The 27,997-nt window shown below is 40.4% G+C and overlaps 1 protein-coding gene across 1 annotated transcript; it reads left to right on the top strand.

Annotated features, from left to right (window-relative positions):
• Positions 1-52: 52 nt before the first annotated feature.
• Positions 53-27,956, top strand: hbs1l (HBS1-like translational GTPase). Its single transcript, XM_030785972.1, has 18 exons — positions 53-202; positions 738-803; positions 1,852-1,986; positions 3,351-3,563; positions 16,126-16,234; positions 18,676-18,902; positions 19,716-19,881; positions 20,277-20,394; positions 21,631-21,777; positions 21,980-22,054; positions 22,669-22,786; positions 23,123-23,191; positions 23,367-23,471; positions 24,946-25,036; positions 25,328-25,436; positions 25,578-25,678; positions 26,637-26,781; positions 27,016-27,956. The coding sequence occupies exons 1-18, from the start codon at positions 160-162 to the stop codon at positions 27,025-27,027; spliced, it is 2,049 nt and encodes a 682-aa protein (XP_030641832.1). The 5' UTR covers positions 53-159; the 3' UTR covers positions 27,028-27,956.
• The last annotated feature ends 41 nt before the right edge of the window (positions 27,957-27,997 follow it).

Below are 27,997 nucleotides of genomic sequence, written 5' to 3'. Positions count from 1 at the left end.
GGAGATGTTGACTTAGCACTGCGCTTGCGCACGGTCACAGAGTTGACGGCAAGTAAACATGGCGGTCGTACAGTGAGCTGCACGCCTCAACTTCAGACTACGATCTGGCTCACTGACGTAACCACTTCTGTTAAGGCAAAAGAAAACATCAAAGTCAACATGTCTCGTCACAGAAATGTCCGCGGTTATAACTACGATGAAGGTAGACTCTCTAAACAGCCTGCTCGCCTACATTTTTTAAGTGGGCCTAGGAGCAGGAGTAGTTAGCCGGCTAGCTACAACATATGTATCACAAGACTGTAGGAATGCTGTGGTGTCCCTCTTTGGGATATACCAGTGCACCTTTGGATACAAAAACGTTAAAAGCTGTAATTTAATGCATCAAAACATGAGGACGAATTCTGTACATGTTACCAACTAGATTACTGACACTCTCTATGTTGAAAATGTAGCAGCAAGAACAAACAGGTGTCGCTTGCACTCGAACCAAACTTAACGAGCAAAATCTAACATTAATATGTTTATTGTCATTTGTTTAAAGGGCAGAGTCCTTTAATGGTCGGGATAACGTACTGAATATTTCCATGTAACCCGTATGTTAATTCGGCTGTTGCATATTGAAAGCAACGTAGGGTAGCCGACTAAGCGAATTTATGTCCGACATAATGATAAAGCCTGCTTCACTGGTGACGTGTTGTGTTTTTGCAATACCTTGATAATCTGCTTTCTTCATACAGATTTTGAGGATGACGATATGTACGGGCAGTCAGTGGATGATGATTACTGCATCTCTCCTGCTACGGGTTTGTTTTTCCTCTAAACATGACATCATCATTTAAAATGTTACACCAAGACAAAGACACCATTTTTAAATGAGCTGCCAAACTCACTCTGAAGTAAAGCGAGTTTGTACGTTTGAACATGTGAACATTTAAAAAAAAAACCCAAAACAAAAACAAAACAATTTATAATTAGTTCCATTCCATTGCGCCATTAAGACAGAGAGTTGACCCGTTATGGGTGCTTGAAATTAGTTGTAACTTTCAAACCTTAAATTTTTATTTCCTTGTAAGACAATTGTGTATTCTTCGCTCAGTATTTAAATATCAGTAATGAAGGAGGCATTTTAGTCCCAATTTGGAACTGAAGATGCATTGCATCCCTGCTGAGGTCAGAACCCATCTAGAGAGTTCACACATGTTTATACATGAGGTCTACGTGTGGATGTGTTTTCTAATGACAGTTATGTAGCATTTGAAATATTTCAGTGCTCTTTGTTTGGCCATAAGTTTGATCTACCTTCAGTATCCCTCTTATTCACACGTGAGCTTCCAGGGTACAGAGCTGTTCCTTTTCATTGTTTACCAAGTTTAGTTAGAAACGACATTTCATCAGATGACAATGGTCACAGCTGTATGTAGCGATGTCCCTTACTATTGGATGGTTGTTCTGTCATATTTGTCGTGAGAGGAAAGTGTGTCCAAAAGCAAGGAAGCTTACTAAAGAGAACACACCTGATTCAGCTTAGGTAGTTATCAAAGCCTTGCTTAGCTGAATCAGGTGTGTTGGAGCAATGAAAGACCTAAGATGTGAGGACCGTGGGGCTCCAGGAGAAGGACTGTAAAACACAGGTCTGATAAGTTCATGAAACTGGGTGTCCACATAGACAGAAAGCTTAAAAGAACAAGGAGTGTTGGGTCTCTGTTTAAGAAAATCCAATTTTGACTCCAAACTAACTTAATACCTCTACTTCTAAGCTGCGTTTTTATTGAAATTATTAGATTGAATATGATTGTCTAAAGGGATTTTGTTTTGGTGTTGTGATTGATGGATTTTTCCATGTTTCCGTAGCGGCCCAGTTCATCTACTCGCGTCAGGACTCCAGGCAGCGGCAGGTAGAGACTCTAGAGGAGCAAGAACATGAGGAAGAGGAGGAGATGCCAACTTCACCTACCATCACACACACATTGGACCCATTAGAACAAGGTACACACACTTGTCTATCAGACCCACCAGCAGAAGGTTAACACATTCATTCAAAGGCTTCTTCACTAGATCCTGAGACGAATACAGAGAACAGAAATTATGGCATATTGGCCTGCTAACCATAGGATTGCGAGCTCAAACTCGAAGCATAACAGTTAACTGACAGCATGCCACTGAGCAAGGCAGTTAACCACAATTATAAGTGACTCTGACTTAGAACATCAGTGACATGAACAAATTTATAAAAATTAAAATCCGTCATTTTACCAGGACTGGTTATTTGACGACGTTAACTCAATCATTTGATATCTTGACAATACAGTTCTATAGATGTTATACAAGATGTGGTGTGTTTGTGTGTGTTTGCATGTTTGTTTGTTGGTTTCTGTATGTGTTTGTGAGTGTTCTAAGGCAGTGATTCTCGGCTCCAGTCCTGGGGGCCCACTGTTCTGCACATCTTTGTTTTAACTCTTCATTGTCACAGTCAATTGAGCTAATCAAGGGTTTGATTATTAATTGGTCAGTGGAATCAGGTGCGTCAGTCCTGAGTTAAAACAAAGACGGGGAGGACAGTGGGCCCCCAGGACTGGAGTTGAGAATCACTGGGGTTTGGTAGGGTGTAGAAGACAGGCTTAACTGTACCATAAAAAAATGGTGTCAGAGCATGTGATGACTGGAAATCAGTGGGCAGTCTGTATAATGGGATTTAGACTTCAACTGAATGTTTATTATGTATTAACATTATTATTTTATAAATATTAATATATTATAGTATTATAAAGTATTGTATTTATTTATTTATTTCTTATTGGCATATGAAGTTGTCATTGTGATGATTAAAGACCCTGATCACTTGTGTCACAGGCTGTGAAAGAAACTGAAATTTTCACTTGCTACACTTAGGACTTCATGTATTCAGTCTGTGTTATAGACACAGAGAAAATTGTATCACAAACTGTGTGCAGTTCCACAACTTGTACGAGCCTTTGCCCCTTGTAAAACTGGTTGGTATTAATGTATGTGTTCTGTCACACCACCGTGCCATGATTTCTACTACTTTGTGTCTTGGGAGGAAAAAAAAAACATCTGATGGGAAGAAAGATTTTCTCAAGTTTGTATGCTGGATAACAGCGCTCGGCTTGTATTTTATTGGGTGTCAGACTTTATAAACTTAAAAAAAAGTTTTCAATTTGCGTTTGCCTTTGTGAACGAGCATAGTGTGAGATTGTATGTGAGTTTTGCATATACAGATGTGTATCTGTCTTCTTGGTGTGCATGTGTATATATTCTCACTGGACAGTTGTTAACAAGTGTGGAGCAAATGATGCTGTGTAATGCTGGTGTTTCTCTGGGTGTTATTACAGGAAGGCTGTACTCATGTTTGGATCAGATGAGGGCTGTGTTGGGAGATGTGCTTCCAGATTCCACTCTGACGCAAGCTGCTCTGAAATACGACTACGATCCACACCGTGCTCTTGATTCCATATTGTCAGAGGAGAGCGCTCAGACAAAGCCCCCTCAGCCTAAAGTCAACCCGCAGCCTGCTGCACCTCCACAACCACCAGCACCAGAAAAAGGTATATTCACACACAAACACCTCCACCCAAAACCAAACCAGAGCCTGTTTATCTGCTACCAGAGAGATGCGCATGCGCGCACATACACATACACATACACATACACGCACACACGCACGCACACTCTTACAAGTGTCCCTCCCCATTCTGAATGAATCTTCGGTCATCGTCGTGACCTGCTCACGTCTAATGTGATGCCCAGTGTGTGTCAGCGCAACACCTGGCTATTCATGTAGTCTCAGTGGACCGTCCAAAACATCAGGGTTTTTCCAGACCACTTGAGGGGGGAATACATGCTCTCAGTTTTCATTAGAAAGACCTCTTATACAACTCTGTCTGAACAGGCATCTGTAAGCACCAGGGAAGGTATAATGTTTCCCTGCCTTTTATAAAAACTACTTTTCATTGTAATGATTTGAAAAGAAATTTGTCTGGTTTAAAACTTAACTTTGTGAAGCCTTATAATTAAATTTTAAGTAGAGCAGAGTTGATGCACTGAAGAGTGAGGTTTACTTTTGCTGTGTACTCAGTGTGTGGGTGATGTTAATACTGAAACATTTGCTCAGAGCTCTCAGTTTAGCGGAAATGCACGACACAGCACTCTGTACTTTTGTTTTATTTTGACCAAAATCTAATTAGGAAACGGTTGTCTAAGGGGTAGAGAGAAATGGCTTAGTTGTCTGGGAGTTATGGATTTGATTCCTTAATGTCACAGGGGAAAAATACTGTGTTTGGAGAAGAGGATGTTTAAGGTTCTCCAAAGTTCTCTACCAATGCACTCTTAATGAAGGCCCTTAGCCCCCCCCACATTGCTCCAGATGTGTTCCTCCTCAAGAACAGAAAATTCAAAAGTTGCTGGGAATGAGAGTGATAGTTAAAAGCAAAAAGAAAGTATATGTAATGTCAGCCAGATATCTGAAAATGCTGAGGTTATTTTTTCTAGGCCATGTCATGTAAACCAGATGGAAACTGTGATGCATTTTAAATAGCTTATCTGGAACAGATAAATTCATATCTTTTGCATCGGTTAACCTTTTGTGCGTGTGTATATATCAATCCAGTAACGTGGTCGTGTGTTTTAACGTAATGCCTGTTTTCTCCCCCATGTCTGACCTCTGCACTCCTACGCTCACCATGTGACCATCCTCCCCAACACACCTCCTCCTTCTCCTCCTCACTCTCACCTGCTCTGATTCTCATTGGCTTTTGCAAGGTAAGGAGCCGTATCCCCTGCTACACACACACGCACTGAAAAAAAAACACCTTCAGCATGTGTGTCCACCCAGTTTTATAATCTTAGTGATCTTTTAGCCCAGTCAGAACCAAAATCACCTCAGGGCCCCCTGTTAAAGACCACTCTGGATCAACAGAGTCTGTACCCCAATTCATGTATGAGTGCTAAAGCTGAGGAGTCAAGGCCAGTGAGGCAGAGCACCCTGGCTCAGCTTGTCTCCGAGCATGAGCAGAAAAGTCCTCATGGCTCTCTTATGAACAGTCTCTCTCTGGGCCCGAATGCCCCCCTCAATACCAGTCTCTCCATGGGTAACCTTGGTTCGAGTAACTTGCTGGGTCCTAGTGCCCCTCTGGCCACCGGCGTCTCTTCTCTGGGCGGCCTGGCCTCCCTAGGGCCTGGCTCTTCTCTCCTGTCCTGTGCTCTCGGTGGTTTATCTCTGCAAGACACACCACAGGCACCAAAGCCTGTTCCATTAGGCAGTTTGAGTTTGGTGCTACAGACCAGTCAGCCAGTGGAAGTGGCAGGATCCAGTAGAGCTAATGCTGGGACAGGCAGTTATGCAGTAAGTCCCTCATTGGCTGATTTGATTCAGGAGCATCAGAGCAGTAGCCCCACTCTGTATAGCTCTCTGCCAGCACTGCAGCAAATAAACACTTCACACACACACAGTCTACCAAGCACAAGTGACTTGAACAATGTAAAACACACAAATGATGCAGCCAGCCTGGGCACATTGGCTTCTCAGTCTCTCCGCCCATCCGGTGCTCCTGCTGCTCCTTCACGGTTTCCGGAGGCACCATCTCTGTCTGACCTCATTTCTAAACACCAAACTGTAACCGAACAAACGCTTTCAGACAGCTTGTCCGCTGTGGACGTGGGGAAAGTCAATTCTCGCTCTTTTAAGAACGAACCTCCGCTTCAGGGTTTTAAGCCCCTCCCACTGGGTTCTGTTGATCTTACAAGAGAACTTAAGGCTCAACCATCAGCCAGCGATTGCTCGGGTGTCCAGGACAACCTCTCGTGTACCTCTTCCCCTCATGGGATGGTTTCTCGTCACCATGGAAACGACTGGTGCGTGTTTGCTAAGCCGTCCGTGTTTGCCCTGACGCTGTGCTTGCGGGTGAAGAGCGGTCAGAGCTCCCGTCCTGGGGTGAGGCATAAGGCCTTCCTGTACAGCAGACAGGTGGAAAAAGTGAAGGCGCAAGAACAGGGTCTACCCCTGCATCACATCAGTCCGTTTCCCTTCAACACGCCATCGCCAGATGACGTAGTCAGAGCCAATCAGAAAAAGGCCTTCACACGAGAATAGATCGGAGGAGAGTCTTATGCCCCACCCACGGTGCTGCATTTTTATCACTTAAACACTGTTTCATTTAACTACGCCTCCAAAGGTTTGGTCAGATAATGCTGATCTCTTATACCCCAAATTACCCTAACTAATTGGCAGCATATGACATCTTTACCAGAACATTTAGATCAACCAGAATACCTCCAACGTTGACCAACTGATCATTAATCCCGCTTGAATAGTTCTTTTGACCACCTGACTCACCTAGCCTATAATCCTGATACGGTGCTCATAAAATAATCTTTGAATCCCGGACTCCGCACCCTTAAAGCGTTTCGTAATTGAGTAGTTCTGAAAACCCCAGAGGTCTTTTTGTCTGGTAATGATGGGATCCTGTCTGACCCACGTTACTTTTAACAACATTTTGATATGATGATTTTTATTAAGGTCTTTTTTTCCCTCTTACGTATGGAGGTTTACCAATTCCCTTACTTTTTTTTTTTTTTTATAATGATTAAATCTATATTTTTGTATGCAGCCAGTGGCTTTTTATGAACTTTTTTGCGTTGTAAATATAGAATTTCCCTGCTTAAAGAGAAAGAAAGAAAGAAAGAGAGAAAAGAAAGAAAGAAAGAGGTTACAGCCTACAGCTGTTCTGCAACGCTTTGAAATGGAGAGAAGCTCTGGTTTACCACAGAGAGAGAGAGGGAAAGAGACAGAGAGGAAAGAGTGGCAGCATTTGTACCAGGGACACCTGGAGTTTTTCCCATAGCATAGACTTTCCTTCAGTCACAAACCTACGCGTTCACAGGCACCCTCAGTATTCTGTGATGGACAGTCAATTGAAAGGCACATTTTATGAACAAAGATATGTCATTCTGATACGTCGCAATATTCGACGTATAGACTCTTTTCTTTTAAGTTCTTTTAATGCACTGATGTACAGAGGATAGCTGTTGTGATTGATTTTGGGTGTGACTCTAAGGGTTTTGTATTTACCAAATAAAGATTTCCTTTGAATGTTTACCACTGAGATTCATATTTGTATGTGTGTGGCTGGATGGGTGTGTATGGGCAGGGGGTGTGCGGCAACACTTTGGTGTGTGTGGTAAATATAGATATATCGTTTTTTCGGTGAGTACGTGCATGCAGCAGACCTTGTTTGTGTGTTTGCGAGAAAGGGTGTATCATTGTTTTACATTTGGCTAATTTTCTTAAATGTGCAGTCGAGAGAGCCTGTAGTGTTTTACGAATGTTGAAGTTTCAACACAGCCCTTTGAAAGCAGGAAATGAGAGGTTTTTATGATGATGGTGATGAACTGTATAACCAATAGCACTGATTATTCAACTGTAAAATTCGTTTAACTTTCATTAAACAATGTCTCACAAGCTTGTCTGAACTAACAACAGTTCTGCCGAGTTTGATTTTCAGTTTTCATTTTCTTTGCTTTTTTTTTTTCCTTTTTCTTTTTTTTTTTTCTTCTTCGAAATGTTTTTTTTTTCAACACAAAAAGTCTATAAAACACAATGTGCAAACAATGTGAACATTTTACTTGCAAATTAATGGGGGACACAATGCTTAGAAGTTTCCAGAATTGTAATGCAGCTGTGGTCCTCAAACCCATGAAGGTTGGTCGTCTTGCATTGTAAAACAGAAAAATGTGTGAGCTGTTTTGGTCACTCCCTTTAATCAAACACTTCAGTCACTTTATTTTTGAGAAGCCACAGCAAGCAGAGAAAATGTTCACTTCCACGGGCCCTGAAAAACAGTTATGTCTATGTGAAATTTTTAATGTGTTTCTGCCAGCAGTGCATGTCTTGGAAGTGTGACATCTGTCCATTTTCGTTGCCAAGTTCTCTGTTGATCCAAACATGTATCCAGCTCTTGCCAGGGATTTTCAGCAGGATTTAAAACTGCTGTTTGACCAGCTCGTTCTAGAAAATTTACTGCAGTTTATTTACTATAGTAAATTGCTATACTGTAATACATTACTTTACTATAGTAAATTTGCCTCTTGTCAAATCAGTGAAAAAACAATTCTCACTTGCAATAGTGACCTGACCAAGATGCCCGCTGCAGGGTGCAATGGAGCAGACATATCCATAAAGCCATTAAAGAACAATTATGAGAGGATAAAAACGAGAATCAGATCTGTAGCAGCGCATTCATTATTCACACTTCAGCACCCCAGGTGCTTTACGCTTGAATTTTTGAGGAGAGATTAAAGCTTGTAATTTAAGAGTCTGCATGGCAATCCAGCTGTATGCAGCACAGAACCAAATTGGTTCGACTGACCTGTAATGTGCCTTGGTAATACTTACTAATACTTCATCTTAGGATCCGAATCGAAAATTTCCAGAGCAGCAGTTTTCCTAAAGTGCACTTCTAAATGAAGGTGAACGTTCTTCTGGTGTCATGTGAAGAGGAAATTAGTTTGATGATTTGTAAAATGTGCCCCACTAACATCAAGCGGCAGGACAGTAAAAGACATGCAGGGTACTGAGTACTGAGAATCGACTTGGGAGCAAGTAGATCATGTAGCCATAGCCTAAGATTCAAGCTGCGTTTGTACTCATTCTAATGGATCTTCGGCTGTGTGCTTTGAGGAATCAAGAGTGTCCATGTGTCAAAGGTTAGGTCTTGGGGGTATTTCCAGCATAGGGCCGAGTCGAGCACCACCCTATGTGTTATGATGCAGTGGCGTAAGCAGAGACTGGTATGGTGGTATGTGTGGTTGGATATGATACAAGTTGTTGTTTCAGTACAGATTGTTTTAAGAAGATAGCTGACCACAAGCTGTGAGGACCTTTTTTGTCAACAAACAAAAACAGTTTAATATTCCACATTTAAAAAACATTTAGTGGGTGACACTTGTCTTGGCACTCATATATGCAGTCAGTCAGTGGATTTGTTCAAACGTGCACTCAAAAAGAAAGAAATAATTATCTCCACTCACTCATTCTCACTACATATATTAATTGATGAATACAGATGACGGTTTGGTGGTGAATCATTTTAAAATTTGAATGTCATTTTGCTAACTGTGCTAACTGTGGGCAATTTCAGAAGTGTTTTTTGGTGGGCTTTCAAAGTGTATCCAGTGCATTCAATCTAATGCACCAGTGTACCATCTCATGCAGACATCCTCCACATGTACAGTTCCTGGTCCAGTTTCGAGCCTGACTGTTGAATAAGAACCAAGAGGTGGCTGGCCAACATGAGATTGCTTTGGTGGCTTGGTGATGGTGCATTTTCACTCAGTCAAGCTGCCAGAGTAAAGCACTGAAAAAGCTTGAATTTCTTGTGTGTCAGCTATAAATTCAACTGAAATATTTTTGAAAAGACTTAAGAATTCATTCAGAAAGTAGTTTTAGAGCTAGCTTGAAAGATTACAGCTGGCTTTGTTTAGCTTGGTAACGTGACCAGCTTACAACTAAACTAACCTTGTGATGTAATAACCAAGAATGTCAAAGTACATTTTGCTTGCTATGACTTAAGATAGCAGCTAAATCAGTCGTAAGTTTGTTCCATCCATTCTGACCTGATGAAAAGTATTCCAGCCAATGCAGAAGAATCCATCATGCAGAGCATCCATGTAACATCAGAACACTGGCCCCAGTCTTCACAAGAGTCAAAAAGACTGTAGATCTGCTGTCATATACATTAGGGCAAATTTAAAGCATAACTCCAGACCCCCCCCCCCCCCCCCCCCCCCCCCGTTTTAGTTATTTGTTTATCTAGGGACAGTTGAGTAGTGGGATAATGGTTTGATTTGCATTTTGATTTTTCACCCATACATGATTGTGGAAGCTTAAGGCTTTTTCCATGGTTATCATTTATTGTCCTCTCAAGCTCTTGATGACTATTATTAATGTAAGATGAACATTCCTGTATGCACCAGTTAATAGTCTATAACAACCTACTGATAACAAATTGAAATCCAGCCCATGGGCCATTTGTATAATAATGGTTAAATCTTCTCTTCTTTTTCTAAATGTATGTTTCATTTCTGAAATGGAGCTCTTAATTTCCAGACATCATTTATGATGATCAGTGAGTTACTTTAAGAGTAATCAGACTACATAGTGCGTGCTCTGTATTCTGTGTTACTTAAACGGGAACAGGAGCATCATGGTTGGGGAGCTGTGGCGTTCTTGTAACTTAGTTACAGTGCCTCTGGAAGGTCACACACACACACATATGCATATGTGATATGACAAAATACATGTAAGAGAGGCAGGGGATGAGGTACTGTGGAAATGCATGCTGACACAATTTCTCCTCCCTCTAAATCTTATGTAGCCCACTGTTGCTCTTCCACTCACCATATCTTTATTCCATCTGACCACCCTATTTTCTTCTTTCTTATTTTTTCTCTTTCTCTTTCTTTGTCTTTTTTTCTCTCTCTCTCTCTCTCTCTCTCACCACCTACGTTGGAAAAAGTGATTCGGTCTCAGCTGGCCGTCTTCTTACTGTTTTCTTTCTTCACTCACTCTCTCTCTTTTTTTTTTTTACCAGCTCTTTGTGGGTTTCACTTAAATGTCGACTTCTCATCTTTTTGCAGCCTTGAGTTGCACAGTTCCATAAATTGATCAGAAAAAAAAGAACGGTTTTTGGCCCTTCATCTGTAAACAGGCCAGCAGATTGGGGTTTATAGTCTACTCTACCAGCTAATACCACTGAAGTTTACTACGTTATCGTTGTGTGTACTACTTTTTTGACTCATTGCCGAGTTGTATAGCGACTAATTGACTGAAGTCATAAATAGGGTGTTGTCCCCTCAACTAGGTTTTTATCTCAGGCGGTCTGTGTTTCATCTCTGTATTTCCATGTTTGGCATTTCTCTGCTTATTTGGTTTGGCAATTAGCTCTCAGAGAAGCCAGGGTTATTGATGCCAATGAGTGTAAGTGTAGTGGTATCACAGGTGTGTGATTCAGGGCCTTGAAAGTTCACACTCACTTCCAGAGCATCGTCGTCAGTTGCCATATGAAGCGTAAAGGCACAACAGATTAGACAAGGTTTCTTGGAATAAATTTAATGTTAGACTTTCAATTTAAAAGGTAAATTGCATTTTCTCGAGTATGGTGCAGGCAAAGGGAAAAGTGCACCTTCCCAAAAAGAAATCCCTCTACGTACGTGTGAACTGGCGTTTGTGTAAGATCAGTGCTCTTGGTCCATGTGTGAGAGTGTGTTTTGAGAGTGACTGAATGAGTTCGGAGTGCAGAAGTCACTGTATGGGGATTTCCCTCAGTCCTGTTGCCATAATGATGCGGTGAGTCATGAATAATTGAGATGTATGAAACAAAAGGATGATGGACAGATGGGATGGATTGTCGATTAGTTCACACAGCCTGTTGTTGTTTAAAAGAAGAGTTGTTTTTTTCCCCCTCCTTAACAATCCTCTTTCAAAAAAAGTGGGAGAAAAAAGAAATAAAGTGCTGGGGTCGTAGAATCTGTCACATTAGTGCCACCTTCAGGACTAAATTATTGGGTCTTTGACACGGGCTTTCAAACACACATCAGTTTGCACTTTTTCTTTTGCACAGACTCAGTTGGAATAATATGGGTGTCCATTTTGTGCTTATTGCAGCTCCAAACTGAGGCTATGATCAGTGTGGTCCTATTACATAGTATTAGATGAGGTTTAGATCATTGAGCAGGGAAAAAAAAAGAAAAAGCGTCTCGGATTTGTGGTTGATGGTGTTTTAACAGACCTGTCAGCTGGATATGTCAACGTGTTCCTCAATTTCATTGTTTTAATGCACGGAAAAAAAAAAGTAAAATAAATTACCATTTTTATGTTTTCACCTCAATCTCTGAACTGAAATCCTTGTATCTTTTTTTTTTTTTATAATATTTTGCATACAGAACCCTTACATTTCATTGAAGTGTAATTTTAAAGTGTTCTAGTACTCTGCCCAGGAAATTAAATGTATATGCATATTTACATCTTTTAAGCTGCTTCTCTCTTTCAGCATCAATTAGCTCCCTAATGAATGAGTTTAGAAACAAAGTACCATTGAAGTCATCATCTTTCCTGTGCTCATTAAAGACTGTAGAAATGCCTGTTCTGTTGTATTTTTCCTTTTCTTTTCTACATTAGCTCATTTAGGCAGATGGCTGTAAACCTAACTTTAAAGCTGGTGGCAAGGCTAAATCTTTGGCACCTAACAGAATGTTGGTTTGTTTTCCTAGCAACAAAATGAGCGTGTACTTCTGTTTTCTTTTTTCTCTCAGTTGTGTGTTTTTTTAATAGCCCCAAGAGTTTAGAGTGTGTAAATGTAATTGTTCAGAGTTGAATCATCATTTCAGTTGTGTTTGAATAGACTTCGGTCTGCTTTCCTTGGAACAGTAGATTGTACATGTCCTGAAGGGAATGTGTGTCTTGCACATGTGAACAAGGGTTGACTAGTTTACTCTGTCTGTCCGTCTATATGTGTCTGTCACCACTCACTAAACAGAATGTCAATTGTTAAGGGACAGTAGTTTTTAAATACTTTATATTTTGAACAAATCTCCTTCAATACTAAATGGTTCTGCTTTTCAGCTGTTATTTTAGAATGCAGTTTTATACTTTCATAGTTGTTTTAGTATAGTCTAGTATACTATTCAAAAATAAGGATTTGACACCATTTTTTAGGAGAGATGTCGCCATGTGGTGTTTTGTTGCTTTTGGGAGAAAACGACCTACATTGCCACTCCAGAATCCTCCCTTAGTGTTCAGTTGGGTTGAGTTGGTCGGTGAATGACATGGTTTACGATGTTTTCATATGCATAAGCCATTCAATAACCTTGTCATCTTCAAGAAGGACCAATCCGGTCAGGATAAAAATGTTAACCGTGAAGGTAATTTTTCAGAATGCTTATGTAGTTATTGGCATTTGCCTTACGCTGTAAGAAGTCCCCATAAACCGTGCCAGGAAAATTCACTTCTGACCACAGCAGAGCCACCGTAACCCTTCAGTATGGAAAACAAGCGTTCACACCAGTCGCATTCTTTGGTGTGCACCAAACATGCACTCATGCACTTGTTAAGAATAGAGCGAAGGATGACTCATCTGGCCATATGAGTGTTCAGTAGGCCTTTGACTGTTCCTTTCTTGGGTTTCCTTGGAAACGTTCATCTTTTGTGTACTAGAAACCACACTGTGGGGTTTGCAATGGACACTTTTCAGCGATGCCTCTCACAGACCACAGGTAGTAATACACATGTTTGACCGTAGATAATCATGACCGAAGCTGACGATGTCTTTTCCTTGGACCTCTATGCCAGCATCACCTAATCCACTGTTCCTCAGGAAACAGCAGCAGACTGAGCGGTTTTCGGTACTGAGTAGTCTGCCCTGTGTCTCCAAGTGACCCCTCTGTCTCCAAGTGACCCCTCTGTCAAAGTCATTGAGATCTCTTCCTCTGCTTCCCCGTAGCCATGGTAACAGGGCTTGTTACGCATTTTTACACATGACATAAACATGATGGGATGTAAATTGATTTATAAACTCAGAGATCACATCTGTTCAGTCTCTTCTTTAGGTTGGCAGTTACGTGTAGTTGCCAGCTAGGCTTTGGATTTGAACACTCACACCAAAGAGGGAGAGCAGTTGATTGCAGACCTTCATGGGCTGGAGCTTAAAACAGCTCAGATAGACCTGTGCTATCTCAGCCATCATAAGGTTTCACTCTTTCTTTTCCCCTTAGTAGGACTGGGTCATCTTTGACACTATTCGGTGAATACAGTCAGTTGCTGTTTCATTTGTAGTAGAGCTGAACTTTTCTTTGGCTCTCGTTTTGGATATCTTTTTGGCATTCTTTGTGTGTGTTTGCATCGCACTGTGAGCGAGCTGGATTTTTTTTTACCCATACCATTTCCTGCCTCTGTGGTGGGCCTGTTTGGTTGTGTTTGTAAGAGAGATAAAACCATTCTCGGGTGTTTGTGTGTGTGTAAGACCAGATCTTACTGGGAATCCCGTCACAGGGACTCCCCACTCTGAATATCATGTGAGTGAGTGAGTGAGAGAGAGAGAGAGAGAGAGAGAGAGGTATTCTCCTTGCCCTCTCTGTTGTTGTCTAGTTCAATGTGTTTTGGGTGTGTGTGAGTGTAGACGGATCTGTTTCGACAACAGTAAACTGTATCCTGTTCTCATTTGACTGTCTTAGATTTGATTTAGATAAGGCTCCTCCAAAGTACATTATAGAGTCCTGACTTAAAGCACTCTTACTATTCCCTGGAGTTAGACACTTAACCTCAGTGGGTGCTTGGTATGTGCAACATGAAACCTATTTTGTAGTCACCGCAAATGCTGGTTTAACGAGTTTTTTTTTTTTTTTTTAACCACAAAAATAGCCTTTTTATAAACAGTGAATGAATAAAGAATGAAATCACATGTTCAGGGACCATAGTATAGGTCTGCTTTTTATTGAAACATGCAGTGGACAATTTGTTTTTAAGTGCACTAAGTTGTTTCACACCTTTTTGTTGGAAGACATTGACAAATCATTTTTTCCACACTACTGCGGGCAACTGATGTTATTGGCTAATTGGCATTGGTGATTCAGTCTTTTAGAAACCAAAAAAAAAAGTTTTCAAGAATTCAAAATTTGGCAAAGGGGATTTCCTCTTAGCAGTTCTCACACTGAGAAATGAACTCAACGAATCTATCTGTTTGTGTCCTAGCCCTACCTTTTGGTTCTGTCTGAGGTGTACATTTTTTTTTCATTTCATTTGAAGAATGCAGTGTCACTATGCTATTTCTGCACAGTCAGTATGTAACTGTCTGTGACGGAGTTTAACCCTTTCCTGGCCAGAACGTGTTGAGCTCAGCGTGAGATGACTGTGTGTGGGTCTCAGAATTGAAACGACAGTAGTGGAATGACACGGCGTCCAGGCACAGAGAAAGCCTGCCTACCTGAGAGAGAAACCAACTTTCTGTCGTTCTTATTTTCGGACCCACGACTTCTCAGACGCTTTCTGAAAGAGCTGTATTCACATGGGGGACTCAGAACAGTCAGCATGTGAAGGGTTAAATGATTTGAAGAGCAAGTTGGTCATGCTCTCATGAAGCTGGAGAAGCTGTATGCAAACCCAATATGTTTTTGCATTTAGCCAAGCAGTCTTTGTGCTTGGACAGGTCCTTAAGTATGTAACCTGTACGAAGGGATGTGTGATCCACAAATTAGCAGATCGATTCAAGAGACTGACTTCAGATGTGAATCAAACGGCCTGTAATGCATGTGAAAATGTCAAGCCTACATCATAAATGAAAGAATTTGATTGATATGCACCAAAAGGTAAAATGTAATTCACGAGAAGTGTTCAGTCAACACAGGACATGCTTAGAGAGAGCTGAGCGAAGTCATTGTTACTCGCTCTCAGAGGTCAACTACTGACCCCCAGGGGGAAAAAACCCCACTTGGGCTATTTTTGACGTCACATTTCCACGGTAACAGCTTGTTTCAAAAAATCGGGTTCTAGATAACAAGAATCTGAATCGAGAGTTATCTGTCGCAGGATCTGTTTTACTTGTGAAACATCTGTTGTGTTTTGTACAACCCAATCAGGGGAGGTACTATATTTGGTCATTTTTGGTACTATACTGTACTTACATGCAAGGTCCTGATGAACCTTGTAGTGTATTTTTGTCTTTGTGTCAGAATTTATGGTGGTTATCTCTAAACTTTTATTTCATAGTTTCAGGTATAGCTGAAGGTGATAAAGTCAAGCATCTTACTTTCTTTCTTCGTTCCACTAATTTGCTCAGTTTCTTGTTCCGTCTTCAGCACCAACTCTCTCTCTCTCCCTCTTTCTCTATATCTCTATTTCTGTCTCTCTTTATCTCCTTAGTTTTTGCTCAGTATTAAGCAATGAATCTTTCTGAAGGGAATGAATAGTCTGTAAGACTTAAGACTTAGAAGTACAAATGTTGAGGAGAGCATTTTTGTAACTGTGTTACATTGTGTTGTCTCCGTGTTTAATGTATTATCTGGATCCCTATGGCCACAGAGCTAGTTTTTTTTTCTTTGTTTTTTTGTTGTATATCGCAGCGAGAGGTCGACAGACTCCTGAGGGCCGTCTAGAATCTGAAGTCGTACCCAAAGTTGCCCGTATGACTGTTTCAGGCAAGAAGCAGACAATGGGCTTTGACGTTCCCAGGTAAGTCCTCTAAAGCAATCTTATGTCGTCAGGCCTGGCATCATTTACCATTAAGATGCCTTTTATAAAGTCTATGGTGATCAATATTTGACACATTTCAGCTATTGCTATTCCTGGGCTGTTTTGTATGTTTTGTTTTTTAGCGATAAGTACCTGTACCTGAACAGTACCTGAACACTACCTGCACTTGTTTCAATCAGATTGTTTTGCTCTTATTCTCAACGGATCACCCAGAAACTTTCACACCCATAGGTGTAAATTTAACCTTTAACTGTCCTACATTTAAAACCCTTCAAGTAAAATCTTACTTGTCTTTGTTTCTCACACGTGCCCAGAACTTTCCTGCACACACACACACACACACACACACGCGCACACACACACACACACACGCGCACACACACACACACACACACACACACACACACACACACACACATAAACAACCTGGACAGAGTGAGTGTGTGTATGTGTGTTTGCAGTGCACTCTGGGATAGCAGTGAAACCACAGTGATGGCTGGTAGCCTTAGATTAATCTGACACGTGAGCACGTTTGTGCTCTTGCACATTTTACACCCCCCCCCCCCCCCCCACAAAGCCACAGACTATCACCTCCACGCCTTAAACCACCAACCACACCCCCTCAGGGGGAACAGCAGGGGAGAGGAGTGGTAGAATGTGCAGGTGGAAAACAGGGTGCATGCAGATTTGAGTGTTTTTTTTTTGTTTTGTTTTTTTGTATATGTGGTATTGGGGTGTAAATAATTTGGATTAAGAAACTTTTTTGGTTGTTTGTTGGTAATTATTCAGTACTGAGTTCACATAATGTTTAGAGAGAGTTTTAATAAAGCTAAAAAAATGGCAGTAGTACAATTACAGTTGCATTATTATAATTACATTAAATAGTCTTCACTGAACTGGAGTGTTTTCAGGTTCTGTATAACAGCAGTGATGACAGGAAAGAGTAAAAAAAAGGAAAAACACACATTTTATTGTTTTTTTTTCCTTTAATGATTAAGGTGAAAATGTATACAACGTGTAGATCTTTTTCTTGGTTCTTGCCCGTGTGAAGTGTGGAGGGTCTTGGAGGCCTGACTGATGAGACCTACCTGTGTGTGTGTGTGTGTGTGTTTGTGTGTTGTCACTGGATTACTGGACACATGAACAGAGAGAGGACAAAACTTGGAGCTCTAGGTTTGACAGTCTGAACTGCAGCACTGCCTCTTGTCTCTGTTTCTCTTTCAGTTAATCTCTTCTGTTTAATGTATATTTTGGCTTCAAAATTCTGTCCAACTCTTACATAATAAATGTCCAACTCTTACATAATAACTGTCCAACTCTTTCATAATAACTATCCAGCTCCTTCATAATAACTTACTTTTGTTTCAAAAGACCCTGCATCATACTGAACTGTGTTGGGATATTTTGACTCGAGGTTAAGAGATGATTTTCCAGGCAATCAAATGTATTCGGTGAACAGAAAGCAAAAGAATGCACGAGGCCCGTCTTAACCTTGATCAGAAATTTATCAGCACTCCAGATTTTTGAGTGTTCAAAATTTTTGAGCTGACCTGGAATAACCCTGTTATGGGCCGTTATCTCTCCAGTCCCTCTTTATTGTAGTTTGATATTACAAGGCGACGTGATTCTGAGAAGGGTATCTGATGGATTACGCCCTCTCTCACTGTATGACGTGTGGCTTTAGATTTTTCATTTCACTTGTTTTCTGTGGGCTTTAATGAGTGAACACACAACCTCCTTTATTGTAGCCATTTAAGGACAACGAGCTACATGCATAAATATATATATATATATATATATGTACACACACACACATATATACACACACACACACAGTTACATTATGTGTACTCTAATAATTGCTTTACCTTTCCTCTTTCTTTAAGATTCAATAACAGACTTCTTGCATTGCTAATAAGGAGGATCTTTCAGTTTATTTACTCAGTAGAGCTATTCTGCGAAATCCAACGTTTAAAGTAAGACTTATTTGAACGGTGATCAGGATCATCAGATTTACTCGAAAACCCAAAATTGTTTTCCAAATCATATAATAACACAGGCCCCAAAATAACATCCTCATAAAAGGTATGTTTCAGTAATAGACTAGAAAGACACATGATCCACAATAGACACATTCTGATAATGACTTATTGTAGTTTTGAATTGAGAACGCTTCTTTCTCTCTCTCTCTGTATCTCTCTCTCTCACTCACTCATACACACACACGCACACATTCACACACTTGCTTTCATTTCTCATTGAGATTTTTCATCTTTTAATGTTTTTTTTTTTTCTTGTATTGATCTGCACTTTGTGCAGTGTTTTACACCTATGTAAAGCCCGTCTCATTTATGAGAAGTTGAATGTACAAATAATGTGTAAAATACTGAGAAACCGTTTTTTTTCCTTTGGGTGCCCAGTACGGAGGAGAATGGCGTAGTCAGCTCAGCAGTGCGCAGAGTTCCCAGTCCAGAGGCCATCAGTGTATCAGCGTGTGAAACACCCACCAAGCCAGTGTCCACAGGAGAGGACACCCATGTCCCCACACCCCCTCGCACGTCCTCCAAGAGCAAACATCAGCTCAACATCCATGCAGAACTGGAGAAAAGACAAGGAGGGAAACCATTACTCAACCTAGTGGTCATAGGTATTCTCCTCTCTCTCTCTCTCTCTCTCTCTCTCTCTCTCAAGATGTGTCAGAGTCACACAGTCTGTGCAAGTATTCTTATATCTGTTACACCTGATAATTGATTTTCTTCTTCTTTCTCACACATTCATCTCTCTCCTCTAATACCCCCCCTCTCCCGTTACCTTCTCTCTTCCTTCACAATTCACGTGTTCCTCAGCTCCAACCCCAGAGACTGAGCAGAGAGCAAATTTGATCTGTTTTCATGAATTTTGTCTAACATCTACTTCCAGATGACATGGGCTCAGAAATCAGAGGATGAATCAGATCAGATAAATCAGCAGATAAGATACATCATATCAGATAAATCAGCAGATAAGATAAATCAGATCAAATAAATCAGTAGATAAGATGAATCAGATCAGATAAATCAGCCGAAGATAAATCAGACCAGATAAATCAGTAGATAAGATGAATCAGTAGATAAGATAAATCAGATCAGATAAATCAGTAGATAAGATGAATCAGATCAGATAAATCAGGAGATCAGATGAATCAGATCAGATAAATCAGTAGATAAGATGAATCAGATCAGATAAATCAGTAGATCACATGAATCAGATCAGATAAATCAGTAGATCAGATGAATCAGATCAGATAAGATAAATCAGATCAAATAAATCAGCACAAGATAAATCAGATCAGATAAATCAGTAGATAAGTTGGTATAGAGATAAAATGTGCAGCCTTATACGGCTCCAATACTGAAGTTAAAAAACGGCTGGATTATACCATGATAAATGAATATTAATTATGCCGTGTGTGTGTGTGTAGGTCACGTGGATGCTGGTAAGAGCACTCTGATGGGTCACCTGCTGTATTTGTTGGGGAATGTAAACAAGAGGACTATGCACAAATACGAACAAGAGGCCAAAAAAGCCGGGAAGGCGTCGTTCGCCTATGCCTGGGTACTTGATGAGACAGGGGAAGAAAGGGAAAGGTAAGTCCAGTACACACTCAAACACACACTCCCCCCACCTTTCTTCTCTCTCATAGTCGCAAATACCTTTTACTGCTTTATTTGGATCCACAGTCAAACACAACACCCTAGGTCAGGTCCACATAAATTGCTGTTGTCATGGATATAAAGACATAGCATGTACACATGCAGCTTAGTAACACAGAGTGTCATTAAACCTTCCCACACATATATATGCATAGACTGATACCTCATACACACAAGTACACATGCATTTGTCATATCCTCTCAGGAGTATGTGAAACACACGCACACACTGACACATGCACGCTCAAACACACCCTGAGCGTTTTTCCCTGTTTCAGTGTGTTGCCGTGGGTGTCAGTAAAGTATGTTGATATGTTTCTGTCTTTCAGAGGGGTGACAATGGATGTTGGAATGACCAAGTTTGAGACAAACTCTAAAGTTATCACTCTAATGGATGCCCCAGGTCATAAAGATTTCATCCCCAACATGATAACAGGAGCTGCACAGGTACAATAGCAACACACACACACACACACACGACTGGGAGTTTACGGCCTGGCTGCCAGTACTGTTCGCAGCGAGCAGCGTGTTATGTGGGTGTCTGCCCCAGTTGCACTGTTCTTGAGATGTGTGAAGTGGGGGTGTAACTTTTAAGCAGACACTTTTCAGAATCTTTTTTCCAAAACGTCTGTTTGAGAATGTCTGTAGCTGTGTAGATTTGGGTGCCACTGACGGCAGTACTCTATAGATGAGTATCTATATGTGTGTGTGTGTGTGTGTGTGTGTGTGTGTGTGTGTGTGTGCGTGCGCGCACATCTGGCTTTTGACTGCTGCCTGTGAGTGAAATTAGTCATGTTCTGTTAGCCAGATTTACTAATCATTTCCTTCTGACTTGTGTGAGAGAAGGGTTTTGTCAAGAGAAAGTGTCTGCGTTATAGTAGTGGTAGGATGTGTGTATGTGGTCGGTTGGGTGTGTTTGGGTGCTTTTTAGGGGTGTATTTCTTTCTCTCTGATGTAACCCCCATTTCTGTCTGATAGATTAGTAATTCTGAATGTTTCAGACTCCGAAAAAGTGTCAAAGAATTGAAAAAGACCAAGCTGATCCTTGTGAAAAGACTGTTTTCATACAGTGAAAAAACTGATCAAATGATGCCAGTTCATTTCGAAACTGCCGCTGAAATTTTGAATACAGCCTGTATTTGCCTATTCGTTAGTATTTTATATTTATATTAATATAGATCATTCCATGGCCTGTTGAAAATAGATATTTGACAAATTGTTAACCAAAGAATACGGAAATAAATTTCAGAACTGTTTTTCTATATTAAAAAAAAAAAGTTACTTTTTGTCTATATATAATAAAAATAATTTAAAAAACCCCCAAAACTATATATATATATATATATATATATATATATGTGTGTGTGTGTGTGTGTGTGTGTGTGTGTGTACACATACATAAATAAATATATATATATATATATTGTGTGTATGTGTGTATACACACACACACACACACAATATATATATATATATATATATATATATATATATATATATATATGTATGTGTACATATATATATATATGTGTGTGTGTGTGTGTGTGTGTGTAAAATGTTTGTCTATAAAATTCTGTCACTGTATACCAGCAATCTTAAAGCAGCTGAGTAGCTGTTATTTACATTAACATAGTGGCCGGGCATTCTCAGTCGACGAGTGTTAATGGTGCGTGTTTTCTGTAGGCTGATGTTGCTGTATTGGTGGTTGATGCCAGTCGAGGAGAGTTTGAGGCTGGATTTGAAGCAGGAGGACAGACTCGAGAACACGGTTTACTTGTGAGATCTCTGGGAGTGACACAACTCGCCGTGGCAATCAACAAGATGGACCAGGTGTGTAATCAACACCATCACAGTCACCACACAGTGTCAGTCAAAATGTTAGGCGCACCTGAGAATTCTTTTTTTGCCACTTTCTCACAAAATGAACTTAACTCACTTTGAGTGTATGTGTGTGCGTGCGTGTGTGCGTGCGTGCGTGTATGTGTGTGCGTGCGTGTGCGTGTGCATGCATGCATATGCTTGAGGTTAACAGGTGAATTGGCAACAGGAAAGATACCAGGAAATTGTCTCCAAACTTGGTCACTTTTTGAAGCAAGCAGGTTTCAAGGTAACGGCATGTGCTATTCTAAACATCTAGGCTGAGGGATTTCTTCCACAATAGAAATGTACGTGAGTGTTTGTCTCTCTTGGTAGTGAAACGAGGAATTATCAGATGAATGAGTCATTTGATACCATGAAGGACACGTTGTGTTCGGCCCTTTTATTTTATCGATCATTATGGATTTAAGATTACTGAGAAAACCAGAGTGAAAACAGCTAAGTTTTAATCAGTGCCTGTGGCCATAACTTTGCTTTTTTCACAAATAGCCTGACATTATAAAAAAAAAAAACTTCCCTGTGTTTCTCTGGAGAACCATGTTTCTCTCTGAATTTATTAATGTTTGATTCATATTCAAAGTTGTCACTTTCCATCGTAGTGGTAAAAGACAGAGGAGAAACGAATTGCATCTTGCTTTTGAAATGACAAAATTACTGCTGTACTATCGTTCATCTACACGCTATTCTGATCCTTCATTTTACTCCTCCTCTCTGAAGGCCCTTGGTATGCATGGAGTGTCATTTCATTGTTTTTGAGATGTTGTTACACCCATCATTTTAGGCCTGTTTAACATGTGTGCAGGCTACTTATGTAATTAAGGTGTGGTTAAAACACTGTCGCAGGACTCTGATGTCTATTACATCCCCACAAGTGGTCTGTCTGGAGAGAACCTAGTCCAAAGAAGTAAAGTTCCTGAACTCACGGCCTGGTACAGTGGACCCTGCCTTCTGGAGCAGATAGGTGTGTTAATGTGGTTGTGTGCGTGTAAATGTGAAAGTGTGTGTGTGTCCTTTATGAAAAGGATGAGAAAGCAGTGTTGGGAGCCAAGCTGTGATCTGATTGGTCTCTGATGTGTGAGGTTTGCTCAGCAGTTTTACTGTGACTCAGCTCTGTCACGCTGACAAGGCAACCCTGAGAGGTTTCTCGTATCCTGACTGCTGCTTTTTTCCTTTCTCTGACACTTTCTCTTCCTCTCTCTCTCTCTCTCTCTCTCTCTCTGTGTGTGTGTGTGTGTGTGTCTGTGTGTCTGTGTGTCTGTGTGTGTGTCGGTCTGTGTGTTTTTTCTTCTCCTCGCAGATGCGTTTAAACCTCCTCAGAGATCTGTGGAGAAGCCTTTCAGGCTTTGTGTCTCAGATGTCTTCAAAGGTTTGTCCAAAACAAGAACCAACCAAAAACTTCACACAACCGTACTTCACATTAAACTAAAACAAACTTCCATTGGCCACGTTACAGTGCCTCTGTATTGAACTTTTTGTGTGTGGTAAAGTGTATGGTCAAATGGTGTGTGTGTGTGTTTAACCCTGTCTTTGCTGTCTTTAAGATCAGGGTTCTGGATTTTGTGTGACGGGTAAGATAGAGGCTGGGTATATACAGACAGGAGAACGAGTGCTGGCCATGCCTCCTAATGAGACCTGTACTGTTAAAGGTGAGACACACACACACACAAACTACAGGATCTTCAAAAAAACTGATGCCCTGCAGGTTGCTTTAGTGGCTAAACTACATCAGTGCAACAACCCCCTCTTCTGGCAACCTCTTTTTTTTTTTTTGTTGAAAGCACTCCTCTCTCTGAAGCCTGTCTATCACTCTATCACTACTAATGACTAGGGGTGTAACGGTTTTGTACCGAAACCGAAAACCACAGTTCTGTGGTCCTCGGTTCAGCTCGCGGAGGATGTGTAATGATGAACCATGGATTTAGGTTTTCACCTCACGTAGACATTTTAAATAACAATGTTAATACGTGATGTCACATGGACCATAAATATTGTACGTGAATTTAGAACATATGAATACACTGCTGTGAATGTAGTACGTCTAATCTCTTCTCTAAACAGAAGCTTTTTTTTCCCTTCTGTCAAAGTAGCTTCACATTGGTCTGAAAAAGGTCAGAGTAGTGGATTGTTGCAGCAGTTGTGTGCTTTTTCTGCTAAAATGACAAGCTCAAGCAACAGTTATTTGAAATGGTTTAGATACTGAGGTGTACATTTCTTCCACTCAAATACCTACTGTTCAAGTTCAGATTGGTATACTGTTTTATAGAAGAGGAGCGTGAAAATAACTGCTACTCATGTATAGTTGCCTTATAGTCACTTGAACGTTAAAGTAAAATGTACTGATATTTAGATTTATTTATATAAACTGACTGTCTGGCTCCAGGGCCTTGTGTCCTTTGAGGTCACATTCTCATGTGGAAAAATACCAAAGAAAGCAATCGTATACTAATATAGACACACTTGGACAATATAGTTGTATATATAAAAAACAAACACATTTAATTTGGTACCAGTGTTTTAGTACAGATCACTTACTATTGTTTGTTATGAACACATGTATCCCAGTATTTCCCAAAGGCACTTTGGCAATATTTTTCAGAAGTTACACCAAGACCCTGTTGAACTGATTTACATTTTTGTCTCTATCTCTGTTTTTGGTTTGGGCATTTCATGCCCTTTGTTTATTCTCGGACCAAAATACACATTTTAAAAAGGGATACTGAGATTTTACTGTATTTCCTATCAGGTGTGGCAAAGTTTTCGGTTTAGAAAGTGAGAGAGAGTTGTATTTCAGGAGAGAGCTGTTTTGCGGTAGGCTTGTTACCAGACGCGGTAGCTGTATGTTTGAGAGTAGAACCAACCAACTACAAGTAGACTAGAAGCATATCAGGTAGTATTTGTACTTGAAGAGTGGAAAATGTGTTGTGTACAGTTGATAATGGCGGATTAATGGATTGGATGGATTTGATTTGAAGCTTTTTTCCCCTATTCTTTTGGAGTTTACTTGAAATCTGGTCCTTTGGCATGTAATGTAGTATTGATTCATTAAATGGGATTTCGAATGCCAGAGTCTCTCTTTCTCTTTTTTGATCTGTCCCTCTTTCTGTCCATCTCTCTGTATAGGAATCACTCTGCATGATGAGGCGCTGGACTGGGCAGCTGCAGGTGATCATGTTAGTCTGACCGTCACAGGAATGGACATCATTAAGATCAAGTGAGTGCCCCAGACACACCAGCCTTCAGACAATATGTCTGTCAGATTCCCGAATCTCTGCTATATGGACGCTCTCCTCAGTTTTAGGTCGACGACAACTGAAATTATTATCAGCAAAGTTAACCACGTAACGTCACATCAGAGATCAGAGAAATTCTCCCCTAATAATTAGAATGGGGACTTTGAAGCTCTCACACTGTGAGGAATATCTTAACAGAATGTTTTTCTCACCTCTCTCTCACTTTCTCCTTTCCTCTGTTTTCTTACCATTCCCTTACCTTCCTTCTGTAGCGTCGGCTGTGTTTTCTGTGATCCTAAGGAGCCAATCAGAGTGTGCACCAGGTTCCGAGCGAGGGTATTGCTCTTTAACATCGAGGTTCCCATCACACAAGGTTTTCCTGTGAGTGGCCTAAAGTCAGAGCCTTTTTGTGAAGATTCTGTGTGAATGTGTGTCTTTGTGAACACGTCTGTGTATTGAGTTGAATGTTAACAGATACAGTAATGATTATGTGCGTTTGTTAAAACTGAGTATGTTCTTCAGGTCCTGTTGCACTACCAAACAGTGAGCGAACCTGCCACCATTAGGAAACTTATCAGTGTCTTGCACAAGAGCAGTGGAGAGGTTTTAAAGAAGAAACCAAAGTGAGTCGGATGGTTGGTGTGCATGTGTGATTATTAGAAGTTTTAAAATAACTAAACAAGTTAAGCTAGTTAATGGCCCACAGTCAGTTTTCAGCTGAGTGTGTGTGTGTGTGTGTGTGTGTGTGTGTGTGTATGTATGTATGTATGTATGTATGTGTGTGTGTGTGTGTGTGTGTGTGTGTATATATATATATATATATACATACACATATACACATGCACACACACACATATTCACTGACTATCTATCTATCTATCTATCTATCTATCTATCTATCTATCTATCTATCTATCTATCTATCTATATTTATATATATTTACGTTTGTGTATACATACATACTTTCATACATATATACATACACACACACATACACACACACACACACATATATATATATATGTAACTTAGCCAGGACCATAATCTTATTTCACCATCAGGATCTAGCCACAGTACAATGACTTTGCACAGCTCAACGTTTAGCTCAGCACAGTGAACTACTGAATTACTCATACAGCAGTCTAATAAATAATAGTTTAATATAGTTTAATAGTCACTGTAACATTCTGGGATCCAGAGGGATGGAGCCCGAGGTCACCTTAGTGATAACTGGATATCACTATTTCTGACAGTGCTGTGATTGCCCGTCAAATACCATCTCTTTTATGAAAGACAATGGGGTTCAGTTGAAGGGCTCCAGTTGTAAAGGAGAGCAAAGCAAAATGGGAGACAGAGAGAGAAAGGACAGTGGGAGTGAATGGAGTCTGTACAGTCTTAGTGTCAAACTGAGTTCATTTATGGCAGTGAATTAAAAACATATGTAAAAATATCCCTCCTTTTAATGCCACTCAGCGTCTTTCTGGGCATCCGTTAAATGTGGCCAGCTACTTTAATGGCCATACGGTTTAACGTATGTAAGTGTGAGACTGATTTAAATGTGATGTGCCTGTTCTGTGCAGATGTTTGAGCAAAGGGCAGAATGCTGTGGTGGAGATTCAGACGCAGAGACCAGTAGCGTTAGAGCTCTATAAGGACTTTAAAGAACTGGGACGCTTTATGCTCAGATACGTCGGCTCAACCATCGCTGCTGGAGTCGTAACTGAGGTGACAAACGTACTATGAACATACTACTATAGACTATATCATGTCACTGTAACATAAGACGGTAATGAAACTCTGAAAATGCAGTGTAATGTAGCATTATGTATATGTGTTTTAAATCCAGTCGCACTTGATCAGGGAATCTTTGAATGGAATAAAAGTAAATGCGTATAAAAACATTTATATATAGACCGATAAAGAAAATGGATAATTTCCCTTTTTGTTTGTGTTGTTCAGATCAAAGAGTGAAGACTGCCAAACCTGGTTCCAGAACTTCTATACTGGACAGAGGAGCCACCTAACTAAATGCAATTCAGCGCATCCTGGCATACATATACACACTCTCTCACACACACACACACACACACACACAGACACACACACACACACACACACACACACACACACACGTGCGGGCATGCTGAAGCCTTAACAGAATACTACCCACAACTGACTCAGCCCTCCATGAGTGCACAGCTCCCCCTGGTGTGTGTATGCGTGTGTGTGGTTGTGTATGTGCATTTGTATGTATGTATGTATAACCATCTGTGATGCATACACACACACACACACACACATTTTGGCATATCCTGTCGGTTACTGTATGCTCCTTTGTCTCTTCCATCTATTACTCACATCCCTGTGCGACAGTCTGGACTAAGATTTTTTTTTTTTTAAGTTCTTTTATTGTGCTTCATGTAAATCTTAATTTGACTGAATGATTGAAGGTGGGTTTATTTTTCAGCTGACGTGTATTTTTAATAATGTATTAATTTTGAGTGGGTTCCTAATTTCTGGGTTTGAGGGGAGCTTGTTTCCTGGAATGCAGTGATTAGAGACAAAGGTCTCTGATATGTAAAAGAAAACAAAAAAAAATACAAGGACATATTTCAGTCTAATATGGGCAAACGCTAAAAGGGAAGAAAAACAGGGATGTGAGAAAGTGATAGTAGCAGAGAGAAGGAGCAAAAAAACCCAAAAGTAACAGAAAGCAGAAGCTGGAAAAGAAAATTTATGGGGTTATAAACAATTTCCTATAAATTACCCTGAGGACATGAAAGACACCACTCCTCAAACTCTCAGTTTTTTTTAAGTTAAATTCTGGCTTCTTTTCAGTTGGCAGCAATTTAACGCTCGTGGAACGGATGTTAGGCTTCATGAACAAAAATAAAGGATCATCTCTGTGGAACTGCCTGTAGTGTTTGTTTTTACTTTGTCC

Source organism: Chanos chanos, chromosome 10, assembly GCF_902362185.1.
Source record: "Chanos chanos chromosome 10, fChaCha1.1, whole genome shotgun sequence".
Classification (NCBI taxonomy): Eukaryota; Metazoa; Chordata; class Actinopteri; order Gonorynchiformes; family Chanidae; genus Chanos; species Chanos chanos.
Note: the sequence above shows the minus strand (reverse complement) of the source record. Positions and strands in the feature narration are given on the sequence as shown.